At 39.2% G+C, this 25256-nt stretch overlaps 1 protein-coding gene across 12 annotated transcripts in view; it reads right to left on the bottom strand.

The window, feature by feature from the left end:
- Positions 1–25256, bottom strand: part of PCNX1 (pecanex 1) — a 172284-nt gene that overhangs the window by 42025 nt on the left and 105003 nt on the right. For all 12 annotated transcript variants that reach the window (XM_036311608.1, XM_036311602.1, XM_036311566.1 and 9 more), the window contains 9 exons: positions 24351–24383; positions 21103–21274; positions 20299–20409; positions 18502–18593; positions 12539–12648; positions 12203–12308; positions 10536–10628; positions 5088–5238; positions 542–683 (listed from right to left, as the gene is read on the bottom strand). In XM_036311608.1, the coding sequence (XP_036167501.1) occupies positions 542–683; positions 5088–5238; positions 10536–10628; positions 12203–12308; positions 12539–12648; positions 18502–18593; positions 20299–20409; positions 21103–21274; positions 24351–24383 (1010 nt within the window). The remainder of the gene's footprint in view (positions 1–541; positions 684–5087; positions 5239–10535; positions 10629–12202; positions 12309–12538; positions 12649–18501; positions 18594–20298; positions 20410–21102; positions 21275–24350; positions 24384–25256) is intronic.

The following is a 25256-nucleotide window of genomic DNA, read 5'->3' as shown; positions in this document are numbered from 1 at the left end:
GGGATCGGATCCATCACGGGCGGCAGGCAGGCGGCTTCTGAGGTCGCACACGGGGGCCTGGATGGTGGATCGCACTCACGCTGTCCCACCCTGCCTGCAGTATGCAGATTAGCCGCCATCTTTGTTGGCAGTTAATTTGCATATCATGCTGTTAGCCAATGGGAGGTGTAGCAAAGGTACGGTCAATTACCATGTTTGTCTATTATTAGATAGGATATTTTTATTGATATCAGAGAGGCAGGGAGAGGGATAGAGAGATAGAAACATCAATAATGAGAGAGAATCACTGATTGGCTGCACACCCATACTAGGGATCAAGCCCACAACCTGGGCATGTGCCCTTGGCTGGAATGGAACCTGGGACCCTTCAGTCTGCAGGCTGATGCTCTATCTACTGAACCAGTTAGGGTTCACTTGGATTTTATCTCACAGTGTCTTGTACCAAAGAGACCCTCGATTACTTGTAACTTGAATAACTTTAAGACAGTGCTTCTGACTGCCCCTAGTAGTCCAACTTAGATTAAAGAAGTATTATACTTACTCTGTATCCAGTTTTTTTGGACTAGCAATTGTCTCTGCACTGCTACTCAGTTCATTAAGAACAATCAATGGATAGATGATATTCTTCTCCATAAAAAGAAGCCACACATGAAGTTTCTCAAACCACATTACAGTGGCTGCATCTAATAAGGAAATATAAGTCAAGACCACATCATCTAGTGTATAAAAGCAATGGGATGAGAAAGGAAAATCTTTCAACTCGAATTCAGTTCTACTATAAATAATGTAAGAAATCCAGTACTTCAATTGTCAAATTCTATGACTACTGAAACACATCCAACTTTGCAACTTATATGTGACTTAAATATAGACGAGATTTATTTTAAACTTTAATTCTTAATACTCTTTCTCACTTATGCCAATAACTTTTGGAGAAAAAGTTACTGAAGATTATTAGACTGCCCCTATGTTTTTAAAATTCTAGACATACCTCATAAGATATACATCTCAGAAGAGATATGAAAGTATGATACGTTTTTGGTTCACATATTTCGTACAAGTCACTTTCATTGTCAATACTTTAATATTATTTCATTGGACAAAGTATCTAGGACAGTGGTTCTCAATCCATGGGTCGCGACCCCTTTGGGGGTCGAACAACCCTTTCACTGGGGTTGCCTAAGATCATCGGAAAACACATATATGATTACATATTGTTTCTGTGATTAATCACTATGCTTTAATTATGTTAAATGTGTAACAATGAAATTGGGGGTCACCACAACATGAGGAACTATATTAAATGGTCACGGCATTAGGAAGGTTGAGAACCACTGATCTAGGATAAACTGAAAGATTTAAAATAAGGTTCTCTACTATATGAAAACAATATCACCAGGCTTTAAGAAGTTCTCAAATGAATATTTTTCCTTCAGCCGCTAAAATCAGTAGAAGAGGGAAAAGTCAACTTTGCTAATACTTAGTATTTTCAATAAGTCAAAAATGTTATGTTGATTCAAAATTTGTAAAAATTTAGACTAAATGTTTTGTTAAGATCAAAAATGAAGAAACAATATGATCAATGATTTACTCTAAGGAAAATTGCTGTTTAAAACAAACCAGATATACTTATGAAAGCAATATTAATAGTTCATCAAAAAAAAAATACATCATTCTGAGTTATTTTCTTTCTTTTTTTTTTAAATTAAATCTTTACTGTTCAGATTATTTCAGTTGTTCCTCTTTTTTTCCCCCCATAGCTCCCCTCCACCCAGTTCCCACCCCACCCTCTGCCCTTACCCCCCCACACTGTCCTCATCCATAGGTGTACGATTTTTGTCCATTCTCTTCCTGCACCCCCACACCCCTATCCCTGCGAGAATAGTCAGTCCACTCCCTTTCTATGCCCCCGATTCTATTATATTCACCAGTTTATTCTGTTCATCAGATTATTTATTCACTTGATTTTTGGATTCACTTGTTGATAGAAGTGTATTTGTTGTTCATAATTTGTATCTTTACCTTTTTCTTCTTCTTCCTCTTCTTAAAGGATACCTTTCAGCATTTCATATAATACTGGTTTGGTGGTGATGAACTCCTTTAGCTATTTCTTATCTATGAAGCTCTTTATCTGACCTTCAATTCTGAATGATAGCTTTGCTGGATAAAGTAATCTTGGTTGTAGGTTCTTGCTATTCATCACTTTGAATATTTCTTGCCACTCCCTTCTGGCCTTCATAGTTTCTGTTGAGAAATCAGCTGACAGTCATATGGGTACACCCTTGTAGGTAACTGACTTTTTTTCTCTTGCTGCTTTTAAGATTCTCTCTTTGTCTTTTGCTCTTGGCATTTTAATTATGATGTGTCTTGGTGTGGTCCTCTTTGGATTTCTTTTGTTTGGGGTTCTCTGCGCTTCCTGGACTTGTAAGTCTATTTCTTTCACCAGGTAGGGGAAGTTTTCTGTCATTATTTCTTCAAATAGGTTTTCAATATCTTGCTCTCTCTCTTCTTCTGGCATCCCCATAATTCGGATGTTGGTACACTTGAAGTTGTCCCAGAGGCTCCTTATACTATCTTCATATTTTTGGATTCTTTTTTCTTTTTGTTTTTCTGGTTGGGTGTTTTTTGCTTCTTCGTATTTCAAATCTTTGACTTGATTCTCGCGATCCTCTAGTCTCCTGTTGGATCTCTGTATAATATCCTTTATTTCAGTCAGTGTATGCTTAATTTCTAGTTGGTCCTTTTTCATATCCTCGAGGGTCTCACTAAATTTATCAGCGGTTTCTAGAAAATTCTTGAAAAACCTTAAAAGTGTGGTTTTGAACTCTACATCCAGTAGTTTGCTTTCCTCCATTTCTGTCATTTGTGACCTGTTTCTTTGTTTCTGCATTTTTTATGCTTCCCTGTGTTGATAGAATGGCTTTCTGTGCTAGGTGTCTTATAGGGCCCAGTGGCTCAGCCTCCCCAACTACCTGAGGTGGACACTCTTGGTACACCCCTTTGGGGGCTTTGTGCACAGTCTTATTATAGTTAAGCCTTGATTGTTGTAGGTATCACTGGGAGGAATTGACGTCTAGGCCAATTGGTTGTGAGAATCAGCTATGTCTACAGTGGGAGAACTTCTGTGCTGGAGACACCCTTATGGGGCAAGACTTTCTTCAGTGGGGCTTTGGTGCTCACTGAGTCTGCCCCCTGAGTGTGTCCCTTATGGATCTGAGGAGTTGTAATTAGATGGTCCCACTCTGACCACTGGGTACACTGGCACTTGGATCTCTAAGGAGGTGCTAATTTGGCCTCTGTCTGAGGCTACCCAGCAGGATCTATGGAGAGATCTGCAGATTCCTCTTCTTTGTTTGGGGTTTGTAGTTGACCAAATGAGGCCCAGCTGTGAAGCAATGCAAGCTGCTGTGGGGCCTTGGGCCTTCTTTTGGAAGTTCTGGGTCTCTCTGACACAGCTGCAGTTTGTTAGGTAATTTTCAGATATCAAAGGTCCAGGCCTTTCATATGCAAAAGCCTCTGTGCACAGCTTGGGTTGGGCGGGGTCTCAGGGAATCAACAGGGCGGAGCAAACAGCTATAGTAGATCCTCAGTCCTACCTTAAGAGGCCCCGCGTCTCAGTGTCCCGGTAATCGCTGCAAGCACCTCTGAGAGAAAGCTGCCCTCGAGTTCTGACCAATGCCAGACAGTCCAGTTTCTCCCGGTATGAGTCTGGGTCCCCAGAGACTCCTCCGGAACTAGAGTTCAGAGCAGTCGGGAGCTTGAAACTCCCTCCTGATTGAAAAAGACAATGGCGTCCTCAGTTGCCAGCCCTTGCCGCGTGTGCCTCTGTACCTCTGCACTTTACTTCGGCACCTCCTCTGAGTCTCAGTCTGCTTTTCTCTTTCCTTCTAGTTGTAGAATTTCCACTCAGCCAGCCTTCCTGTGGTTCTGGATGATGTCAGTTTTGTCTTTTAGTTATATTTTTGAAGTGGTTGTGCGAGGCAGCAATTTCCGGTGTTTACCTATGCCGCCATCTTGGTTTTTTTCCCTGAGTTTTTTTTTTGATGGTAAGTATGGACTGGTACAGATTCTTATACAATTTTATGTCATTTCCCTTATTTAAAAAAGTACACATTTTGTAAAAGGTCTGTAGTGTTATCATTGCAACCTGCACACTAGCGTTTATTTCATTCTCTCTCCAGGATCAAACTGGTGATCAAGATTTACATGATGCTCAATTTTGCTAAAGGCCTAGGAAATTTGCTTTGAGAATGTAAAATCAAGATTGCTATAGAAAGCTTTCAGTTCTCGAAGGAAGATAACATCTTCAAACAACTGAGGAATTTCCTCTGTATAGTAATTTACAAACTGAAAAAAAGTTTGAAGAAAAGTATTGGCCTATTTAATTACTAGAGTGTAATTAACGACAGAAGTATGAATGTTTGTTATTTCTCTAAATTATAGGTCATGCATGGGGCCAACAGGACTGTATATTTAAGACACGGAAGAAAAGTCAGGGTATCAAGTGGCAAGCACGAACCCTGCCTCGTGCACTGGTCTTCCACCTCTTTTTGAGTCATTTTATACTTTATCCCAAATCAGAATGAATAATAGCAACTACAAATGTTTTAACTTCTTTTCTCGTAATCAACTCTTTTATACCCCTCTGTGGTAGGACATAGTGCCTCTGGTGGAAGCAGAAACAAAGACCTTTCTATTCCCCCTAAGCTTTGAGTTAAAATATTTCAAATAGAAGCCTTAAAGCAGATTGTGTTGCCCCACATGGCCAGAAAAATTAAAGGAAAGGGTAGGGACTGGAAAGAGAAGTCACAGACATACACAGAGGGTGCATCAATGAAGTCTGTGAAGAACAATTTAGAGAAGGAAGAAGGAAATTTTATTTTGTGGAAAGTTGGCTTTGTATCACTGATATTTTTACTTAACTAAAATAAAAGCATCCTACAAAAAGTTTGACTCATTACAGCTTCAAACCTAAATATAAGAAACACAGCCAAAGTGTTACTTGATGATACTATTTAACTTTCATCTGTTAACATAAAAGAGGAAACCAAGAGAATTAAAAAGAAGGGTGTTACTGAAATACTCACTTTGAACTTCATATTGGTTGTACTCCACTGTCTTCAGCAGAGGGTGAGAGAAACAGTGCCATGGTAGCTGTTTTCTAACTTGAGGCAGCACGTAATGGGTTACAAAACCCACGAAGCCAACCAGTGCATACAACACATACTTGAGAGCAGGCTAAAAGAATATGGTAGAGAAAATAAAAAGTGATTTTGAGACCCACAGGAGAACTTCCCATTTGTCAGTTCAACTTTCCATTTGATAATGAAGAACAGCAAAGTCAATTTTAGAATCTAAGATTTAAACATTTGTCTACAGTTAATATTTTTATATCATGTAGTTTTTCCAATTAAGTCAGCTATGAAAGTCAGTGGCTGTTTATGTATTACAAATATTTTAAATGTGTTCATTACTTTCTTTGGCATCACACTATCATATAAAGAGAGGAAGGCCTGGGGTGTACTGCTCGCTATTCTAAGAATGCTCTATGTGACTTGCAGAGCATGGATTGATTACATTGTTTTAATTAGCAGAGATGAAGGACACGAGCTAAATAAAACTGTAAGTCAGAGTGAGAAGCAGACTAGGATGAAAAAAAAGAACCTTTTTGTGCCTTCATGTGGTGCATCATTAGAAGACAGTTGTTATGTAAGACTAATTGCACAAAAGAGGAAATCAAGTACATCACCTAAATGTTCAAACTGAAGTCACATATTTAGAAACTCCAGAACCTCTTGGACATGAAGAGCCCTCCCCCTGAGCCCTGAAACCCACCAGATCTGACTCGGCTTTGGGTGTTCAAGAATGAGCAGTTCATATTTGAAGAAAAGAAAAACAGACCAAAATGTTAAATAAAATTAAATAATATAACCTTTGCTTCTGGCCAAATGGAGTAATAGAGATTTACTCTCCCACATGACACAACCAAAACAGAATAAAATATATGAACCAAATGGTCTGCAATACACTAGACCTAAGGAAATAAACAGTAAACCCGCAGAAAAAGGAAAGAGATGAGTCCGTGTCAGGGTTGCCCCAGTTTACTGCCTTGAGGGAGGTTCCTGGTTGCAGTGCAGGGAGGGAATCCACACAAAGCCTGGTACCCCGAAATGATAGAATGAAATTGGGAGCCTGGAGAGACTAAGACAGCTAGAGGTCACCACAACAGACTGCGCATAAGAGAGAAAAATGTGAACATCTGCAGAGGTCCCCTTGAGTATTCAGGGGAATGAGCACAAGTGTGTGAGGAAACTCCATGAGAGCAGGGAAAGAATCAGAGGAAAGGGCTAGAGAGAACAGCACCCAGCACTCACACAGAGCCAGGAACTGCCTGTTCCCACAGCCAGACTGGAAAAGCTCTGGGTCCACACGACACTGGGCAGACAGTCAAAGGGGTGCTGCCTCGGGGAGAGGGAGATTAGCTCTACACTAAAGCCAACCCTGGTTTCACTTAACAAATCTTAACATATTGCGGACGGATCGCAAGAATTCTCGCTTCATATTACGCAGTATTTTACAAAGTATCATACTTTAAAAAGATATCAGCTTGTAAGAACATGTAACAAATGACTTCAAAATGCAATAAGTTTTTAATTTTAAAGTGTGCCTTTAACATTTATGTAAAACATTTTTGTACTCGTTCAATACAAACTTATCTGGCCACTGGGTAAAGCTAGCAATGTGTTAAAAGCAAGGGCTGAAAGGGTCAAACTGTTAATAAGTAACTTAACAGCCGAAAAACAAAATTCAAGAAAAGTTCTAGAATATAAAAATATACAATACCAACAAAGGTAAATTTTATAAAGCTTGGCATCCAATAAAAAATTACCAAACATGCAAAGAATCAGAAAACTATGGCCCATGAAGGGAAAAAAATTAATTACAGGCAGTCCTTGGGTTACATCAGCCTCGACATACGTCATTTTGTGGTTACATCGCCATCTCCCATTTACAGTATTTATAAAAAAAAAAAAAAAAAAGTTCCGTCATTTTGATGTATGTACATATGTGCTTTATGTTTTTTATTTATTTACTAGTGGCCCAGTGCACGAAATTTGTGCATGGGGAGGTGGGGTGGGGAGGAGGTGTCCCTCAGCCCGGCCTGCACCCTCTCCAATCTGGGACCCCTCGAAGGAGGTCCCACTGCCGTTTTACAGGGATCAGGGCTAAACCAGCAGTCAGACGGACATCCCTCTCGCAATCCGGGACTGCTGGCTCCTAATCGCTCACCTGCCTGCCTGCCTGCCTGATTGCCCCTAACCACTCTGCCTGCTGGCCTGCTCACCCCAAACTGCCCCCCGCTGCCGGGAGCCGGTCCATGCTTGCTGTTTCAAGGGACCTGGTATATATGGCATACTGTTCTTAATATGTTTGCTCACCTTCTTGGCACTATGTGTTTTAACCAAGGTCACCTCTCTGAGAAAGGTTGGTTCCCCAGGTAGGGATTCTCCCCTGAAGTTAGGGAGGGAATAAAACCTCTTAACTAAGTGCCAGGCGGGTAATTAATCACTTTAACTACGAACAATCATGCTTAAGCTACATAATCTTTACTCCCTGGAATGGAGATAAGAAACGCCCTAACCTTTGAAATAGAGATTGATAGGATTGGAATCAACTGGTATAAATACAGATGTAAGAAGACAGAACCAAGAGAGACAGAACCTAGGCACAGAACCTACACAGAACGTTCTCTAGAGACAGAAGAACTTCGCTGGAGAGAACATGGCAAAAGTTCCTGGACAGAAACTGGCCTCAGAACCTAGAGACAGAACCTAGCGAGAGAACATGGCAAAAGATCCTGGACTGAACCTGACTACAGAAATTGGCAAGAGAACCTGACTAGAACCTGGTAACTGAACCTGGCTGGAGAACCTGGACAGAACCTGGCTGGAGAACCTAGCGAGGGAACTTGGCTACAGAACCTGGCTGGAGAACCTGGAGAACCTGGCTGGAGAACCTAGCAAGACAACATGGACACAGAACCTGGCTGGAGATCCTAACCAGAACTTCACTGGAGATCCTTCTTCGCCGACTCCGTCCACACCTTTGGGGACCCCTGGACCCGCTGGGGTTGGACCCCGGCACCCCGCTGCCGGCCTGCTCACTCCCAAATGCCCCGCCAGCGTGATCACCCCCAACTGCCTCCCGTGCCGGTTTGCTCGCCCCCAACTGCCCCCCCTGCTGGCCTGCTCGCCCCCACCTTCCCTCTCCACTGGCCTGCTCACCCCCAACTATCCCCCAGCTGACCTGCTTACTCCAAACTGCCCCCCCACAGTCCTGATCACCCCCAACTGACCCCCACTGACAGCTTGCTCGCCCCCAACTGGCCCCCCTGCTGGTCTGCTCACCCCCAACTGCCCCAGCCACTGGCCTGATCACCCACAACTGCCCTCCCCTCTTGGCCTCTAACCGCCTCTACCTTGGCCCCGCCATCATGGCTTTGTTCAGAAGAACATCCGGAACGTCTCCTGAAAGGTCTCCCAGTCTAATTAGCATGTTACCCTTTTATTAGTATAGAGGCCTGGTGCACGGGTGGGGGCTGGCTGGTTTGCCCTGAAGGGTGTCCCGGATCAGGGTGGGGGGTTCCCTTGAGGTGTGGGGCGGCCTGGGTAAGGGGCCTGTGGTTTGCAGGCCAGCCACACCCCCATGGGGTGAGGGTCCCTGCTGGGGGGGGGCATGGCCATCCTGGGTGAGGGGCTGATGGCTGTTTGCAGGCTGGCCATGCCCCCCACAGGGACCCTCACCCCATGGGGGCATGGCCAGCCTGGGTGAGGGGCTAAGGGCTGTTTTCAGGCTGGCCACACCCCCTTCAGGGTAGGAGTCCCTGCTGGCATGCCTGGTCAGCCTGGATGAGAGGATGATGGCTGTTTGCAGGCTGGCCACCCCACCCTCCCCAGCAGGGACTCTTACACCATGGGGGTGTGGCCAGCATGGGTAAGGGGCTGAGAGCCATTCCACAGCCCCTTCAGGGTGGGGGTCCCCACTGGGTGCCTGGCGAGCCTGGATGAGAGGCTGATGGCTGTTTGCAGGCTGGTCAAGCCCCCCAGTGGGGGCCCTCACCCCATGGGGGTGTGGCCAGCCTGGGTGAGGGACTGAGGGCTATTTTCAGGCTGGCCACCCCCCCCCCCGGGGACCCAGCCCCCCATTCCCTCCTTGAGTGGAGGCCAGGGCGGGCGGGAAGCTTGGCTTTCTCCATCGCAGGGTCAACCCAAGCCTCCTGCTCACTCCAGCTCTGTGGCCACCGCCATCTTTGTTGGGTTATTTTGCATACTCGCCCTGATTGGCTGGTGGGTGTAGGGAGGGACGGTCAATTTGCAGGTTTCCCTTTTACTAGTGTAGATCACAAGTAAAGGTCAGGAATTGTTAACTTTCTTTTTTTTCAATCTTTTCTGATGTGAGGGGCAGAATTTGAGGCACAGTTTTTCTACAGTGTTTGGCTGAAGCAGAATTTATTGTTAAAAACGTTTTCTCTAGTTAAGCTGCTGATTTCTTGGCCGTTTGGCTAGAAAAAACAGGCTTTTGCTGTGGTTATTTTTTTTTTTTTTAGCTTTTTCCCTTTGTTAAGATATTACAAATGTGTCCTTATCCCCCCCCAATGTCAGGAATTGTTAACTTTCTTTTAATTTTTTTTTACTGTTTCACTTCATTACTGCTGTGTATGGGCTCCATGGAGTGAGTGATGTAGGTGCTTATGTAGGTGGGTTCCGACTTACGGCGAAAATCGCGTAACGTGGCACCATAGGAACACATCTCTGACGTAACCCAAGGACCCACTGTAATCAAAACCAACCCACAAGTGACAGAAGTTAGATTAGGATAAAAGGACATTAAGAGAGTAAGAACTGAATTCCCTATGTTCAAAAGATTAAGTAGAGGCATGGGGAGAAAAAAGAAAAAGACTTAAATGTAAGATGAAAATTATAAATTCTGAGATGAAAAATACACCAGATGGGATTAATCTGTATTCAAAATAAATACACACACAAAAAATGACTAGAGCATCAGTGACCCATGGGACAACTTCACAAGACCTAAGATGAAGTCATGAGATAGGGGTGGATGGCGGAAGGCAGGGGGCAGTTAGTCAACAGAGCAGAGAGAGGTGGACAGGCCAAAATTTTTCAAATTTGATGACAACTGACCACAGAGTCAATGTAAACCCAGTGAAGAAAGCTATGTGAAACTACACCACAACCTAACTGACACCACGAGGAAGCAGGGATCTGCACAAAAGAATGAAGAGCACTGAGAACAGGAGTGTACGGCTTACAGATTAGCAGGAACAAAACCTGAGGAGCCGCACCCACACCTAGACCAGAGATAGACGATGAGGTTTTAGACTTCCAGCTGTACTGGAAGAAGACTTTGGGGATTTCATATATTTCTATATTTATGAACAAACATTATAATCGTATCAGGAATGAACCGAAACAAAGTTATTTTCTCCCAACCAAAAGAGCTAAATGATTCCTTACCTGCAATACTGTAAACACTGTGCTTACATGAATAGCAAAATACAGCACACCAATTACAATGCATACGACTAGGTCAGATTGTAAACGTTCACTCTGTGAAACAAAACAGAATTGTCAAAAACAAATTAAAGTATTTCCTTCATTCCCAACTGGCAAACTGTTTAGGAAACAATTTTTCACTGATCCTTTTTTTTTTTTTTTTTTTTTTTTTTTTTGTACTTCTAGCTATTTCTTAGCCACAAATCTTAATTTCTTCCTATTTTGGTTTGACATTGCAATACCAAGGAAATTAAACTTACTCGCCACACTATACAACATATCATGTCTCTTATAATGAAGCTGTGTATTACTTTCCCCCAATGGCTGTAAGTTTTATGGGTAAAGGAAATGAGATACTTAAATTACTGTATCATTTATAGGGCATATCCTTTTGGATGACAAAGTTATATTTTCATTAATCTTTTAAAATGTTGAAATCATGCACATGTCCTATTTCACTTCCTGGATTTTCGTTCTTTTAGCGGTTATCGTGAAAACCAGAAACCTCTTGATAGCTCGCTCTGGTTGCTAACGCATAGGTTACACTTTGAAGCAGATTCAGAAGTATTCTACATTACATTTAATGTTAAGTATCCTTTGCTAACATGGAAACTAAAGTCAGAAAAAAATTGCTTAAATTATATCTTGAGGCAGTTTTTATTTCTGAAGTTCCCTAAAGAATATGTGAATAGCTCAAGTTCACTGAAGGCAAACATTGTGTTTAATTCAAGACCTATATAAAGTCAGTCACAGCCCTAGCTGGTTTGGCTCAGTGGATAGAGTGTCAGCCTGTGAACTGAAGGGTCCAAGGTTCAATTCTTGTCAAGGGCACATGCCTGGGTTTCGGGCTCGATCCCCAGTGTGGGACATGCAGGAGGCAGCCAATCAATGATTCTCTCTCATTGATGTTTCTATCTCTCTCCCACTCTCCCTTCCTCTCTGAAATCAATAAAAATATATATTCAATAAATAAATAAATTATTTAAAGTCACAAATGAAAAAAATCTAAAATAACTTAGAAAAAGAATTTTATGTTTTGGTCCAGAAGGCAGATATGAATCTATAGATTTCATTTTTCAAATAAACACTAAAAGAATGCAGGCAACATTAAAATTCATTAAATTAGAAAAAAATTTTAATTACTATATTTACTTATGTATATAATGTCCAGTTTATTGTTCTCTCCTTCAACCAGGAAAATAAACACACACACTTTTCAGACTGCCCTTGAGAAATAAAACACACTAACAGACTAGCAAATGACTTACAAGAACACAGTTTTTATCAATACGATTGACAACAAACTCTAATTTATGTTAACATTCATCTTTCAAATGCCAGTTTAAACTGAACAGGATTAAGAATTCTATAAACAATGAAATGACTTAATTTCACCTGATCTAAAAATAAATGTTTGGCATACTGTTTTATGTAGAAACCAAGTTTGAGGAATGAGCATTTCTTACATGTTAAAATTGTAATAAAGGCAATCAAAAATGTATAACTAATACCTATAGCTATACATTTTAGCCCAATTATTAAAGGCCTTCAAAAAGTGTTCATTATATAATATGATGAACTATCTAAAATTCAAGTATTTTAAGTGCTTTTAAAAAGTTTAAACTTACAATGGAGTTTCTAAGTTTTTCAGGCAGTGGATCTTTTACTTCAGACAGAGGGTCTTCTGGATTTTTCTCTTCTGTTTTTGGGAAAATCTTAGATTGTATCAAAGAGCTTTATATTTAAAAAAGAGAGAGAGAAAATAATTAATATAAAAATACATATATAACCTGAAAACCAGTACTTCCAGCGGCAAATAAAGTTCAAGATAAAAACCAAGTGATCCAAGTATACTTAATCATTAGCAAATTATATATTCTAAAAAAAATTTAACATGCCATAACTAATCAGAAATGCCCATTTATTTAAATTTCTTCAATTCAATAAAAACTGATTTCACTTACAAAAGTACAGATGGATCACTGCTTTGTCGGCTGAGATGATAGGATATTGCCACTAACAAACCACAGAAAACGGAGAAAAGTACTGGAATATGCTGGCCATCCCAAGAATCCTGTTGGGGGGGGGGGGGGGGGGAGAAAATGTGACAGAATAATATACTTCTAACTTAAAATACATCATATAATCCTGTATGTCAGTATTTTAGAGAAAGGTAACTAAATTCAACAAAAACTTTTAAACTATATTATTAATTTAATTTTATTCCCAATAAATGTAGATTTATTACTTTCAGATGAGCTAGAATCTAGCTGCTAGATTATCTTCAGATTTCTTTTGGTACTAAAGCTCTATTTATACACCAGGAATGATTCATTTGCTTCTGATGCATGATGCTGTCAATCTCTTTCAGATTTAAAGTAAAATTAAGCTTATAGTAAACTATGTTCTCCATTTTGAAGAACAAAATAACTTGCTGTAGTAAACTTTTGATTATAATAGCAACAGAGTAGGAAAAGGCAATACATGAAATCACATTAGGCAACGAAAACATTAACATTTGCTGTGCTGCTTTCTTGATGCCTTTGTTCCTACGATATGCTTTACATATTCCAAAGTACTGAGCAGGCATTCAGTGTTGAACAAATAAACTGCATATGCTCAGAAATAAGTAACACAAAGGCTAGCTTTTAAGGGCCAACCAAACATGTGGAAGTGATATCTCTGCTCTGCTCACTGCAATCTCTGGATTCCACTAGCATGGTACGTGGCATAGAGTAGATAATACTAATTTTTTTCAAAAAAGCACAAAGGAAACATCCTTTTTTGGCATACTGCCTGCCTTTAAAAAAAAAACAGAAGAAAGAAAATGTTACACGCACACACACACACACACAATGGAATATTATTCCGCCTTAAACTACCTTTTTAACTGCAACTTCCAAATAATGACTCACTTAACAGAGCATGACTCAAAACAGATTTAAAACCTTTGTACTAGGAGACTTTACAGGTGCTCTTTGGAGAAGCGTGGATTTGGATCAACTGTCATTTGCAACAACATGGATGAAACTTGAGGGCATTGAGCCAGAGAGAGAAAGACAAATAGTACTGTATAGTATCACATATATGTGGAATCTTTAAAAAAAAAGTTGAACTCATAGAAACAGAGAATAGAAAAGTGGTTTCCATGGAGTGGGAGATGGGGGAAATAGGGAGAGGTTAGTAAAAGAGTACAAATGTTCAGTTAGTTATAAGATGAATAAGGTCTAAGGATCTAATATAGAATATGATGACTATAATTGATAACACTGTATTACATAACAGAAATTTGCTGAGAGTAGAACTTAAATGTTATCACACACAAAAAAGGTAGATATGTGAGGTGATGGCTGAGTTAAATGGATGAGGGAAATCTTTTCACAATATATACACATATAAAATCATCATGTTGTACACTTTAAATACCTTACAATTTTATTTATCAACTAGAGGCCTGGTGCACAAAATCTGTGCACAGTTGGAGCCCCTAGGCCTGGCCGGTGATCAGGGTCTATTGGGGCCATCTTGCCCAGTCCCAATTGGGACCGGGCCAGCCAGTGGCGGGGAGGGACAAGGGGAGGTTGGCTGTGGGAGCACACTGACCACAAGGGGGCAGCCCCTGTGTTGAGAGCGTCATAGTGACTGGTTGACCCGTCGTCCTGGTCATTCTGGTCATTTGGTCATAACAGTCACTTAGGCTTTTATATATATAGATTATACTTCAATAAAGCTTTAAAACAAACAAATAGTATCTCTTGGAAATCATTCCTTATTAGCATACAACAATCTGTTTTATTCTTTTTTATGATTGTATAGTATTCCATTGTATGGCTATACTATATTTAACCATTCACAAATAACAAATATTAGTTATTTCCAACTTTTTGCTGTTACAAACACTGCTCTAATAAAATCCTTGCACATAATCTTTGTTCATGTATATAACTAAATCTGCAGATTAGTTTTATTATAATGGGTGACATATAACACTAAAATAGTCTAATGCAAAAGCCATGTGTAAGAAAGAAGGCAAAAACTTATCCTCCTACCTACCTGAGGACACAGTGTTCTTAGCTGGCAATTTTACAACTGCTGCTCTTCTGCTAAATAAATAAATAGGCCTTTGGAAACTAGGCATAAAAAACACTTACACTTTTTAACTGCAACTGCCAAATAATGACTAACTTAACAAAATATGACTCAAAACAGATCTAAAACCTCTGTACTAGGAAGCTTTACAGGTGCACAAGGGAGAAGTGTGGATTCGGATCAAGTGTCTCCAGTTCCTTCCTTTAGCTCCATCAAATATCGCCCTCTCTACTTAACTATTCCCCTTTCCCTTTTAAATGCAATTAAGTTTCAGATCTTTTTAAAAATCAAAAACCAGAAAACAACCCCTAGCATATGCACAAGTTTCCCAACTATATTCTATAAAGAGTAGAATACATCTGCTTAATATCCATCCATACCTAAATTTATATTAATCTAGCTTCTTTAGCCAAATGACCACTATTCTATTTACTGGCAAGTTCAATAAGCCTCCAATGCTCAAAATTGGCATTTCCCAGGGATCTATCCTCACCCATTTTCTCTTGTCAGTCCGTATCAGTAGTCTTTTTCTTACTCTTGATTTAATTGTGTTGATGAATTCCAAATCTACTAATCATTACCTCAAACCCCTCAACATATAACTTTCTACTATGTATCTCTGGATACCCCCTAAATGTCAACAAATAAACGTGTCCAAATTTAAACCACCACCTTCCTCACTAAATGCCAAGGTTTCTAATTTTGTGCATTAAGTATCACTACCTAACTGGCTGTGTAAGCCAGACCCTACACAAGTCATTGGGAGCCTATTCTGGCTCTTCTTCTTACCCAGAGTCCCCAATCACTATCAATTAAGTCCCTCATAATTTCAAGATTGCAACACAAGGGTCCCCCTATTGCTGATCCTTCCTGCTTCTATGTCCATCTCCTTCACACTGGGGACTAAGTAATCTTCCTAAAATACAATGTTGATCATTTCCTTGCCATACCTCAAAAATGTTGATGGTCTTCCATCTCCACTCCAACACGTTTAGGATAAGAGATATTTTACAAGCTAACCATTCCCTTACCTTTCCAGCCTGACTGAAGGCCATCTTTCCTCATGTACCCAAACCTCAAGCAAGTCCAAATTATTCACTGTTTCCTATACACAACACACTTTCTCTCCAACTCCATGGCTCTTCATCCTTTGTTTCAATTATAATTTCTATTTGTCCTTCTAATTTTGGTTAAAAAGCACCCTTGGAAAAGTATCTTTAATCCCTTTAGGCTGAATAAGGCAATAATCACTATGCCCATAAGACTCTGTTTTCATAGCCTTCATCACCCTCTAATGAGAGTATTTGTTGACTTTTTAATCAAAGCAACATATAAGCCACTCGTAAGCAGGAAATGGTGTTTGGCATAGCACTGGGTACGCATTAAGCATTCCATAAATCAGGGGTGGGGAACCATTTTTTGCCAAGGGCCACCGTATGGATATTTATAACATCATTTGCGGGCCATACAAAATTATTAACTTAAAAATAAACCTGCTAAACATTTAATTAACTCACCCCTAATGCCTTGGCAGGGCCAGAACAAATGATTTCACGGGCCTTATACAGCCCGTGGGCCAGATGTTCGCCACCCCTGCCATAAAGGATACTGAAGAAAAGAAGCAAGGAAAAATGCTGTGAGTCACTTTTCACAGTCCTTTCAACACTATTATTCTCTGACTAGAGGCCCGGTGCACAAAAATTTGTGCACCCGGGGGGGGGGGGTCCCTCAGAATTGCCTGTGCTCTCTCACAGTCTGGGACCCCTTGGGAGATAACGACCTGCTGGCTTAGGTCTGCTAACGGGTGGCAGAGGGCAAGCCCAATCCCTAGGTGCAGCCCCTGGTCGGGCTCAGAGCAGGGCCGACTGGGGAGTTGGGGTGCCGCCCCGTCATGCCCGTCATGCACAGAGCAGGGCGGATAGGGAGGTTGCGATGCCACCCTCAGTCACGCTCAGGGTAGGGCCGATTGGGGGGTTGGGGCACCGCCCCCTGTCACACTCAAGGCAGGGTCGATGGGGAGGTTGCGGCGCCACCCCCTGTCACACACAGAGCAGGGCCCATCAGGGGGGTTGGGGAGCTCCCCCCTGTCACGCACAGAGCAGGGCCCATCAGGGGGTTGGGGCACCGCACCGTCACACACAGAGCCACAGAGCGATCAGGGAGTTGGGGAGCTCCCCGATATCAGGCACAGAGCAGGGCTGAGCAGGAGGTTGGGGTGCCTTTCCCTGTCACAAACAGAGCAGGGCGGATAGGGAGGTTGTGGCCCCGGCCCCTGTCACACACAGAGCCGCAGGGCGATCAGGGGGTTTGGGCGCTGCCCCCTGTCACACTGATCCCGGTGCCGGGAGGCCTCTCGGCTCCGCTGATCCCAGTGCTGGGAGGCCTCGCGGCTCCGCTGATCCCGGTGCTGGGAGGCATATTACCCTTTTACTATATAGGATAGAGGCCTGGTGCATGGGTGGGGTTGGCTGGCTTGCCCTGAAGGGTGTCCTGGATCAGGGTGGGGGTCCCCACTGGGGTGCCTGGCCAGCCTGGGTGAGGGGATGATGGCTGTTTGCAGCTGGTCACACACCCTTCAGGGTGGGGGTCCCCACTGGAGTGCCTGGCCAGTCTGAGTGAGGGGCTGAGGGCTGAAGCTCCCAACTGCCCCTTTTTTTCTTTTTTTTTATTCTGGGCCAGCTTTAGCTCTGGCTCCAGCTCTGAGGCCTCTGCTGCTGAAAGCAGGTATCTGGTTTGTTTGGGTTCTATAATCGAAACAATGTATAACTCCAGCTCTGAGATCCCGGCTCGCTGAAAGCAGGTTTCTGGGGTTTTGTTTAGCTTCTATATTTGTTACAATGTTTCAAACTGCAGGCTCAGAGGCCAGCAAGGCAGGCGGGGAACTTTGGTTTCCTCCATCACTGAAGCAAGCAAGCCTCATGTTAGTTTCAAGCTGCCTGGCTGCTGGCCGCCATCTTTGCTGGCAGTTAATTTGCATATCGCCCTGATTAGCCAATGGGAACGGTAGTGGTCGTACACTAAGTACCATGTTTCTCTTTTATTAGATAGGATTGTCTTGCACTAATCATAAAAAAAGAATAATAATACCACGGCTTAAGGGTTGTTTATTAGAAATTTAAATTTTTTAATTTACAATTTGGTTAAAATCTTTTAAAAATGAAGCTAATAAGGCTCATCCAGCTCCTTCTAAACCAATAATAACAATAAATTTCAGTTCATTAATTTGCTAGAATGTATCTTAAATTGCAGTCTTTTACCCTGTTCTCCTAAGTTTTACAAAGTCTTAATATGAGCGATAGTTGCATATATCCTTAACTAGAAATCTAAAATTAACTTCATATTCTGTTATTACCAGGTCCACCTCTATCTCAGATTAGTCTACATTTGAATAATCTGTTTCTATAACCTCTAATTATTGCATAGAAAAGGATTTTCTTTTAATAAGGGTTAATTATGAAATTGATTTCTTTTTTTTTTTTTTCTTTTTTTTATCCTATAGATTTTTTTCTTTATTTATTAAGGTATTACAAATGTGTACTATGCCCCCACTGCCCCCCCCCATCCCCCACTCATTCCCTCACCCCCATGGTATCTGTGTCCATTGGTTAGGCTTATATTCATGCATACAAGTCATATGGTTGATCTCTCCTCCTTACCCCCACCCACCCCTACCTTCCCTCATGAAATTGATTTCTAAGTAAATGAGAGTAATGTTCAAAGTGATCATGGAAATTCATGTTAAAGTGCACTGGGGGAAAAAATCATTAATCCACTGAAAAAATTCTTAATATAGAAAAATAACCTTAAAGACAAAACACACTTACAACATATTACTTACCTTTAAAGCGCCATAACACAACCCATACAGTAGGGCCACTGCCACAATGCTACAGATGAAACTGTAGAGTGCCGCAAGCAGGCTGGTAGTGGCTAGATAGGAAAGGAGGGGGGTGGGAGGAAATAAAGAGAGAATATTAATGTTTTCTAAACATTTATGGGGGAAAAAACAAATCTGAAAAGGACACTGAAAAGTATTTAAAATGGTATATTGATTATAATTAAATTATTTATTTGATTTTTAAAAATTCAGTTACTTCATCCTTTCAAAGGATTTTGAAATAGTTACTATCCACAATTTTTGATATAAAATATATTCACCTTGGAAGTAATGAACACTTATACATAGCAAAAACATTTGTGCTTCAAGAATGTATCTTATTGTATTTACAAAAGTATGGGGAAATTAAGCTTGCTGAGGCATGAAAAGGAATTGGAGATATATTAAGTATTCACTGAAAGATACTAGTCTATGTAAATAGAACCTGCGTACCCAGAGAAGTAAACTGTATTCCTATGTGTTTGTTAATTCTCACAAAAAAAGAACAGATCTGACTACTAATAATAACAACAACAAAAGATCCAATGGGATTACAAGTTTTAAGAAAAAGGTGATGGCTAAGATAGCTAGCCTTTATTTTTAACATATGGATAACAGATTTTCTTTAATGGTAATTTTATATGGTTACAGGAAAAATTTTCCTTAGGAGATAATTAACAAATAGTACCTTGCACGAGTCTTTAAATCACATTATGACAAAGGCCACTGTTATAAATGATCTACACTAAACCCTCACCACCATATTTAGATTAATACAGCACCTACAACAGTGCCTAACTACTAAAACTGTCTTCTACCCATTAAGCTATACTGAAGACCAGCACAGTCTTAATTCACGCCTCTTTCAAAAATTTTTCATACCATTAAAAATGCTCTAAGATTCATAGCAACATAGAAAAGGCTTAGTTTCTATTTAAAATTTAAGTCATAATATCAGCAGTGATTATTACAATGCATATACTTGGAAGATAAATGAGTGAAATGTAAAGTATGAAGAGAAATGGACTATAAAGTTACAGTAATTTATTTTCCTTCTGTATTATTTCTCTATTGCAAACATATTTTTGAACAAAACTTTAAATGGTTTAAATCAAATAAGAGTATATTTTAACCACAGTGGTTGCCCACAGGGTTATTTTCAAATTATGCAAACCATCTCTATTCCAATGTAATACTGGTCTTACTTATTCTGGAAAATGAAGTACACATATAATAGGAAAATACATTTCTAAGTATGTGAGTTCATGTTCACACATTCTACTCTAAAAACAGAGGTACTTCTAAAAAGCTTATTTAGTAAAATGCTTTTACTAAAAGTATCCTGGTTTTGGTGTTCCCATTTTAAAGATAAAACAACGCACTAAAACCAAATACATAGACACACCAAATGCATATACCAATTCAAAATCCAAATACAATGCCATGTATCAGAGCTTAATTTGGGATAGATGACCTTTTATAAATATTTCATAAGTCTACACAGGTTCCATGTAAACGCACTATAACTTACAAATCAATTCCATTATTCCCATATCTTTCACTAAAGTATCAGACTTCATTGCTCTTTCCTATTTATAAATTAATTCCTGCTCAGTCTTCAATTATTAAATAAGTATATTTTTCTTCCTAATTTCAATTCTAAAATGAAAATTTTAAAAGCAATTTTATTTTCAGTTTATTACTTAATGATCTGTAAAAGGAATATGGTAAACTGTAATTTTTTGAGAAAGTACTCACCATTACCACCAAAGATATGAATATCCAATTGTTCACAAAGGTACATTACAAATGTATTCACCTGAGGCAGGAGACCAACGAAAAATACTATTGGGAAACAGAGTGTAAACACTATAGAAGGAAAGAAAAGCATATTAAAAATAGTATACCTCATCTATCATTTTGTTCATTTAAGATCAGAAAATGATAAAAAAAATCCCAAATTAACATAACTACAAAGCAAATTTTAGAAGATATCACTCTACATTATTTCTCTCTACATTAACTGCTTGGGTATTCAAAATAATCTTTTCAATTATAACAGCTTTTAAAACTGTTTCAATCATTTTCACACAATAGGAACCTAAGGCACAGAATCCAAAGGAAGCCTTTCATCATCTCCTCTAAGAATAGAAGAATTACTATATTTGTTCATCATTAGCTTTTCTTCATCCATAATACTCCTATAGTTCTGTTCCTCACTGAGAGGATTACACTATACAACAAAACAAGCCTATTAAAACTACGTTTAGCCATGCTTGAGTGGCTCAGTGGTTGAGTGACAACCTATGAACCAGCAGGTCACAGTTCAATTCCAGGTCAGGGCACATGTGTGGGCTCAATCCCCAGTGAGGAGTGTGCAGGAAGCAGCCGGTCAATGATTCTCTCTCATCATTGATGTTTCTATTTCTCTCTCTCCCTCTCTGAAATAAATAAAAATATATATTTTAAAAAAACACAACTACTTTCATCAATGCAACTGACCAGTAAACTGTGTACAAATAAATTAATGTTAAGATCTGAGATATTTTTTAAATGACTCACCTATAACTAAATCCCTGGCTGATATAAGCACCAGTGGATTGGTAAAAGTTATTCCATATAATTTGAACTTGGTTGTAGTAAGATTTCTGCTTCCATAATCCAAGAGCCAAATAAGACCACAACATAAACAGAAATAAACTGGTCTACTGTAGGCAATGATACGATTATGACCCTGAAAATGGTATTAAAAAACAAGTTAGTTTAGATAATTTTAAGAGTCACAACTGGCTACTGAGATTTTTTATGGCTTCTATTCTAAGGGTAGAAGTTTGCATATGGAAACTGTCGCAAAAGGGAATTACAAATATGGAAAGGCGGAAGAACTAAATAAACCCTGTGACACTGGATTCAATTACAGTTATCAGTATAAGCTCATCATTTTTAATATGTATATAAACAGATATAAGAATAGGTGTGTGTGTGTTGGTGTGTATAAAGTTGACTCTTGAATTGTTAGGGGCACCAATACTGCCCCCTAACAGTTGAAAGTCTGCATATAACTTTTTACTGCTCAAAAACTTAACTACTAATAGCCTACCTATATTGACTGGAAGCCTAACCAATAACATAAATAGTTGACAGACATATATTATGTACGTTATATTATATACTGTATTCTTATAATAAAATAAGTTAGAGAAAAGAAAATGTTATTTAAAAAATCATTCGGAATAAAAAATACATTTACAGTATTAATTGAAAACAATCTACGCCCTAACCAGTTTGGCTCAGCGGATAGAGCATCGGCCTGCGGACTCAAGGGTCCCAGGTTCGATTCCGGTCAAGGGCATGTACCTTGGTTGCGGGCACATCCCCAGTAGGGGGCGTGCAAGAGGCAGCTGATCAATGTTTCTCTCTCATTGATGTTTCTAACTCTCTATCCCTCTCCCCTCCTCTCTGTAAAAAAATCAATAACATATATTAAAAAAAAAAAAAAGAAAGAAAACAATCTATGTATAAGCGGACCCACGCAGTTCAAACCAGTATTGTTCAAGGGCCAACTATATATATGTATGTATGTACATATGTGTATACATAGATATTATTTCCCAGCTTTAGCCAATGCGAGGGCCTAGAAGACAACATTCTAGTAATATAGATTACTGCCATCCAGATCTCAGTTTATAAATACCATTACTCAGTAAAAAGAACCAGTGCTCCATGGAGAAAAGGCTGGTTTCAGACTAGAGTAGAGAAAGTATAATGTGAGCTTGGAACATATTGCTATGCAAAAAAAAAGGAAGTACTTAAAAATTGATAAGGATATGTCAAAAGTATACAGAAGGCAGCTTGATAAACTCCCAAATGACCAAATCAGAAATAATTTGAACATCAAAATAAATAATGATAGTGACATCATATAGTTGATTGAATAAGAATCTATGAATATGCACCAATACAAAAAATAAAGACAAGGGAAAGTTATTCCTTACTTGCTGTGATGGTTCAGGCAAGAAACATCAACAGATATTAAAAACAAGTCTGAGGGGCAACTGGACATATATAATCTCAAAGTATCTCTCTAAGGATATTTATTAACTACAACAGAAAAATAATAACATTTGAGTAGTGGTTCTCAAGGGAGTGGGAGGGGATTTGGACCCCCAGGGGATACTGGCAATGTTGGTTGTCACAATTGGGGTGGGGGTACTATTGACATCTAGTGGACAGAGATCAGAGATAAAGCTAAGTACCCTAAAATGCACAAGACAGCACCCTCATCTACAACAAAAATTATCCAGGCCAAAATGTTAGTATTGCAGAGGTTAAAAAAAACCTGCAGGCACTAACTATCCTTAGCCGAAAGATGAAAATTAACACCACCAAGAAAAGGTTAAATCGGCATCATGTGCTTCCTGAAGTGATACACTGAGAACATGGCTGTTGAGTGTTCCTACCAAAAGCACAGCCTCTATCTAATCAAGAAGAAACATCAGACAAACTCAAACTGATGGATGGTCTACAAAATAACGGGCCTGTACCCATCACAAATGCCAATATCATGACAGACAAATTAATTGCTGCAGATTAGAGCAGGCTAAAAAACCAAATGCATAATCAGCGATTTTTTTTTTTATTGCCAAATGAAAAACAGGAAGCACCTAAGTAAGAACTGTGGCTTAGAAAATAATATTGTATTAATTTTAATGTCCCAATTTTGATAATTATATTTAATTAATGTAAAGAAATGCCTTTGTTTCTAGGAATTACAGGCTGAGATATTTAGAGTTATAGGGGCATCGTGTCTACGATTCACTCTCAAACAGTTTAGAAACTGTGTGTGTGTGTGTGTGTGTGTGTGTGTGTGTGTGTGTGTGAGTGAGTGTGAGTGTATAGGGAGAGAGAGAGAAGAAAACAAGAAAGGGAATAACCAAATATGGTGAAATGTTTACACAGGGATCTGGGTGAATAGCATCGGGAATTCTTTGTACAATCTTTGCAAATGTTCCCTAAGTCTGAAATTATGTAAAAATAAAAACTTCAATATTTCCATATATCATTACACTTCAAAAGCATTCTTACGAAACAATAAGCAAGTAGTTGACTGTCACGTGCCTCTGTGTTTTGTTTTGCTCATCTCGTCTCAGTAAGTGTCTCTGTATATGGGTAAAAGCAGCTATATTCAAGAAAAAAGGCATCATCACAACTGTTCTTGGAGTCTAATTTTGAACTACTTTAAAGAGAATGCCCTTCAGTCTTTCTATTAAATAAATATTTCAGTGTGAGAGCTAAAGCTGAATCATGCTTTAAAATAGTGCTGAGGAGCTAATACTTATCTTAAGTCACAAAGTGAATAACAGTATTTTTAATCTCCTTTGTGTCTATGGGACTAAACACCAGATCAATGTATTTCTTCTTTATTCTTGCTCCTAATGATTACTGAAGCAAAATAATGTAAAGTTTTTCCTACTTCAAAATTCTATTTTTCAATATTTACTCATGATTTATTGTTCAAAAGTTATTAAATGCAGGTTATCAAATAATCATGATTTTATATGAACCATGTTTACCTAGTTGACAGGCTGTAAAAAATGAATTATTATGCTCATTTTCAATCAAGATTTAGAGTCCACAATTACAATGGCATTTTATTTCATGCTAATAAACCACCTTCATTTCTAGGAGTGTGTCAAAACTTAGATGAGAATATAGTAACATAAATCTTCATTCAATCTGACATATGACCCCCAAAAAGGTTTGATGCATGTTAAAGAACTATGAGTTACAGGCATATGAGAGTGACTTACATGTCTGGGGGAAGAAGAATCTGGCTGAACACTCTAAAAATGAAATAGAAAGAGAGATTATCCTACTGAAGTCCTGGTAATTTTACAAGCAACTTTCAAATGCCTGAAATAATTTCAGTAAATATTCCACAGGTAAAAAAATGACCTACATTAATTGTGTTGAAACATCAACAGAAGATAAAATATCATCTCCAGGCAGTGGTGTCACTATGGTATTAAAAAACATCTAAAATCTTTCTAGACTTTTAAACTTATTTATAGTTAATTAACCATTTGCATCTAGTTAAACGTTTTGGAAATGGCACATGGTTGACAGGTCCATCCTACTGCTTGCCTCATTACTACAAATAAGTATCTTATGGTAGAACGCTTCCTGTTTTTCTTAAATCTTAAGATTTTTCCATTACCGTTTACTTTCAATATTATTTTGTACTACTTTCAGATGTACAGCGTAGTGGTTAATCATATACTTAGGTAGGATGTTCTCTTATGTAGCTTTACACCTTTCAGGAAATGCACAGAACATGGGTTATCTTATAAAAAGAATTCTAGTTCTGCCCATAAATTCCACACTTACTAAACAATTCAATGGTATTTGTATTAAATACATTATCTGCATTTTCATATAAAAATCATCAAATAAGTTAGGCAATATCTTTGCAAGAGATTTTATCAACGTTCCATAAAAATGTCCAATAGGTTTTATTACTTCCCAAATCATGACTTTCTTTCCAATAGCAAAACCAACTATTTCACTAAGATGGTCTATCACCATCCTACATTTCCAGATTGGACTATGCCTACTGAGTTAGGCATGTGGCTCTTGGCAGGGTATGAGATGAGGCATTCTTTCTTTTTTTTTCTTAATATATATTTTTATTTATTTTAGAGAGGAAGGGAGAAGGA

Source organism: Myotis myotis, unplaced genomic scaffold (genome assembly GCF_014108235.1).
Source record: "Myotis myotis isolate mMyoMyo1 unplaced genomic scaffold, mMyoMyo1.p scaffold_m19_p_1, whole genome shotgun sequence".
Lineage (NCBI taxonomy): Eukaryota > Metazoa > Chordata > Mammalia > Chiroptera > Vespertilionidae > Myotis > Myotis myotis.
This window is presented reverse-complemented; position numbering and strand designations above follow the sequence as displayed.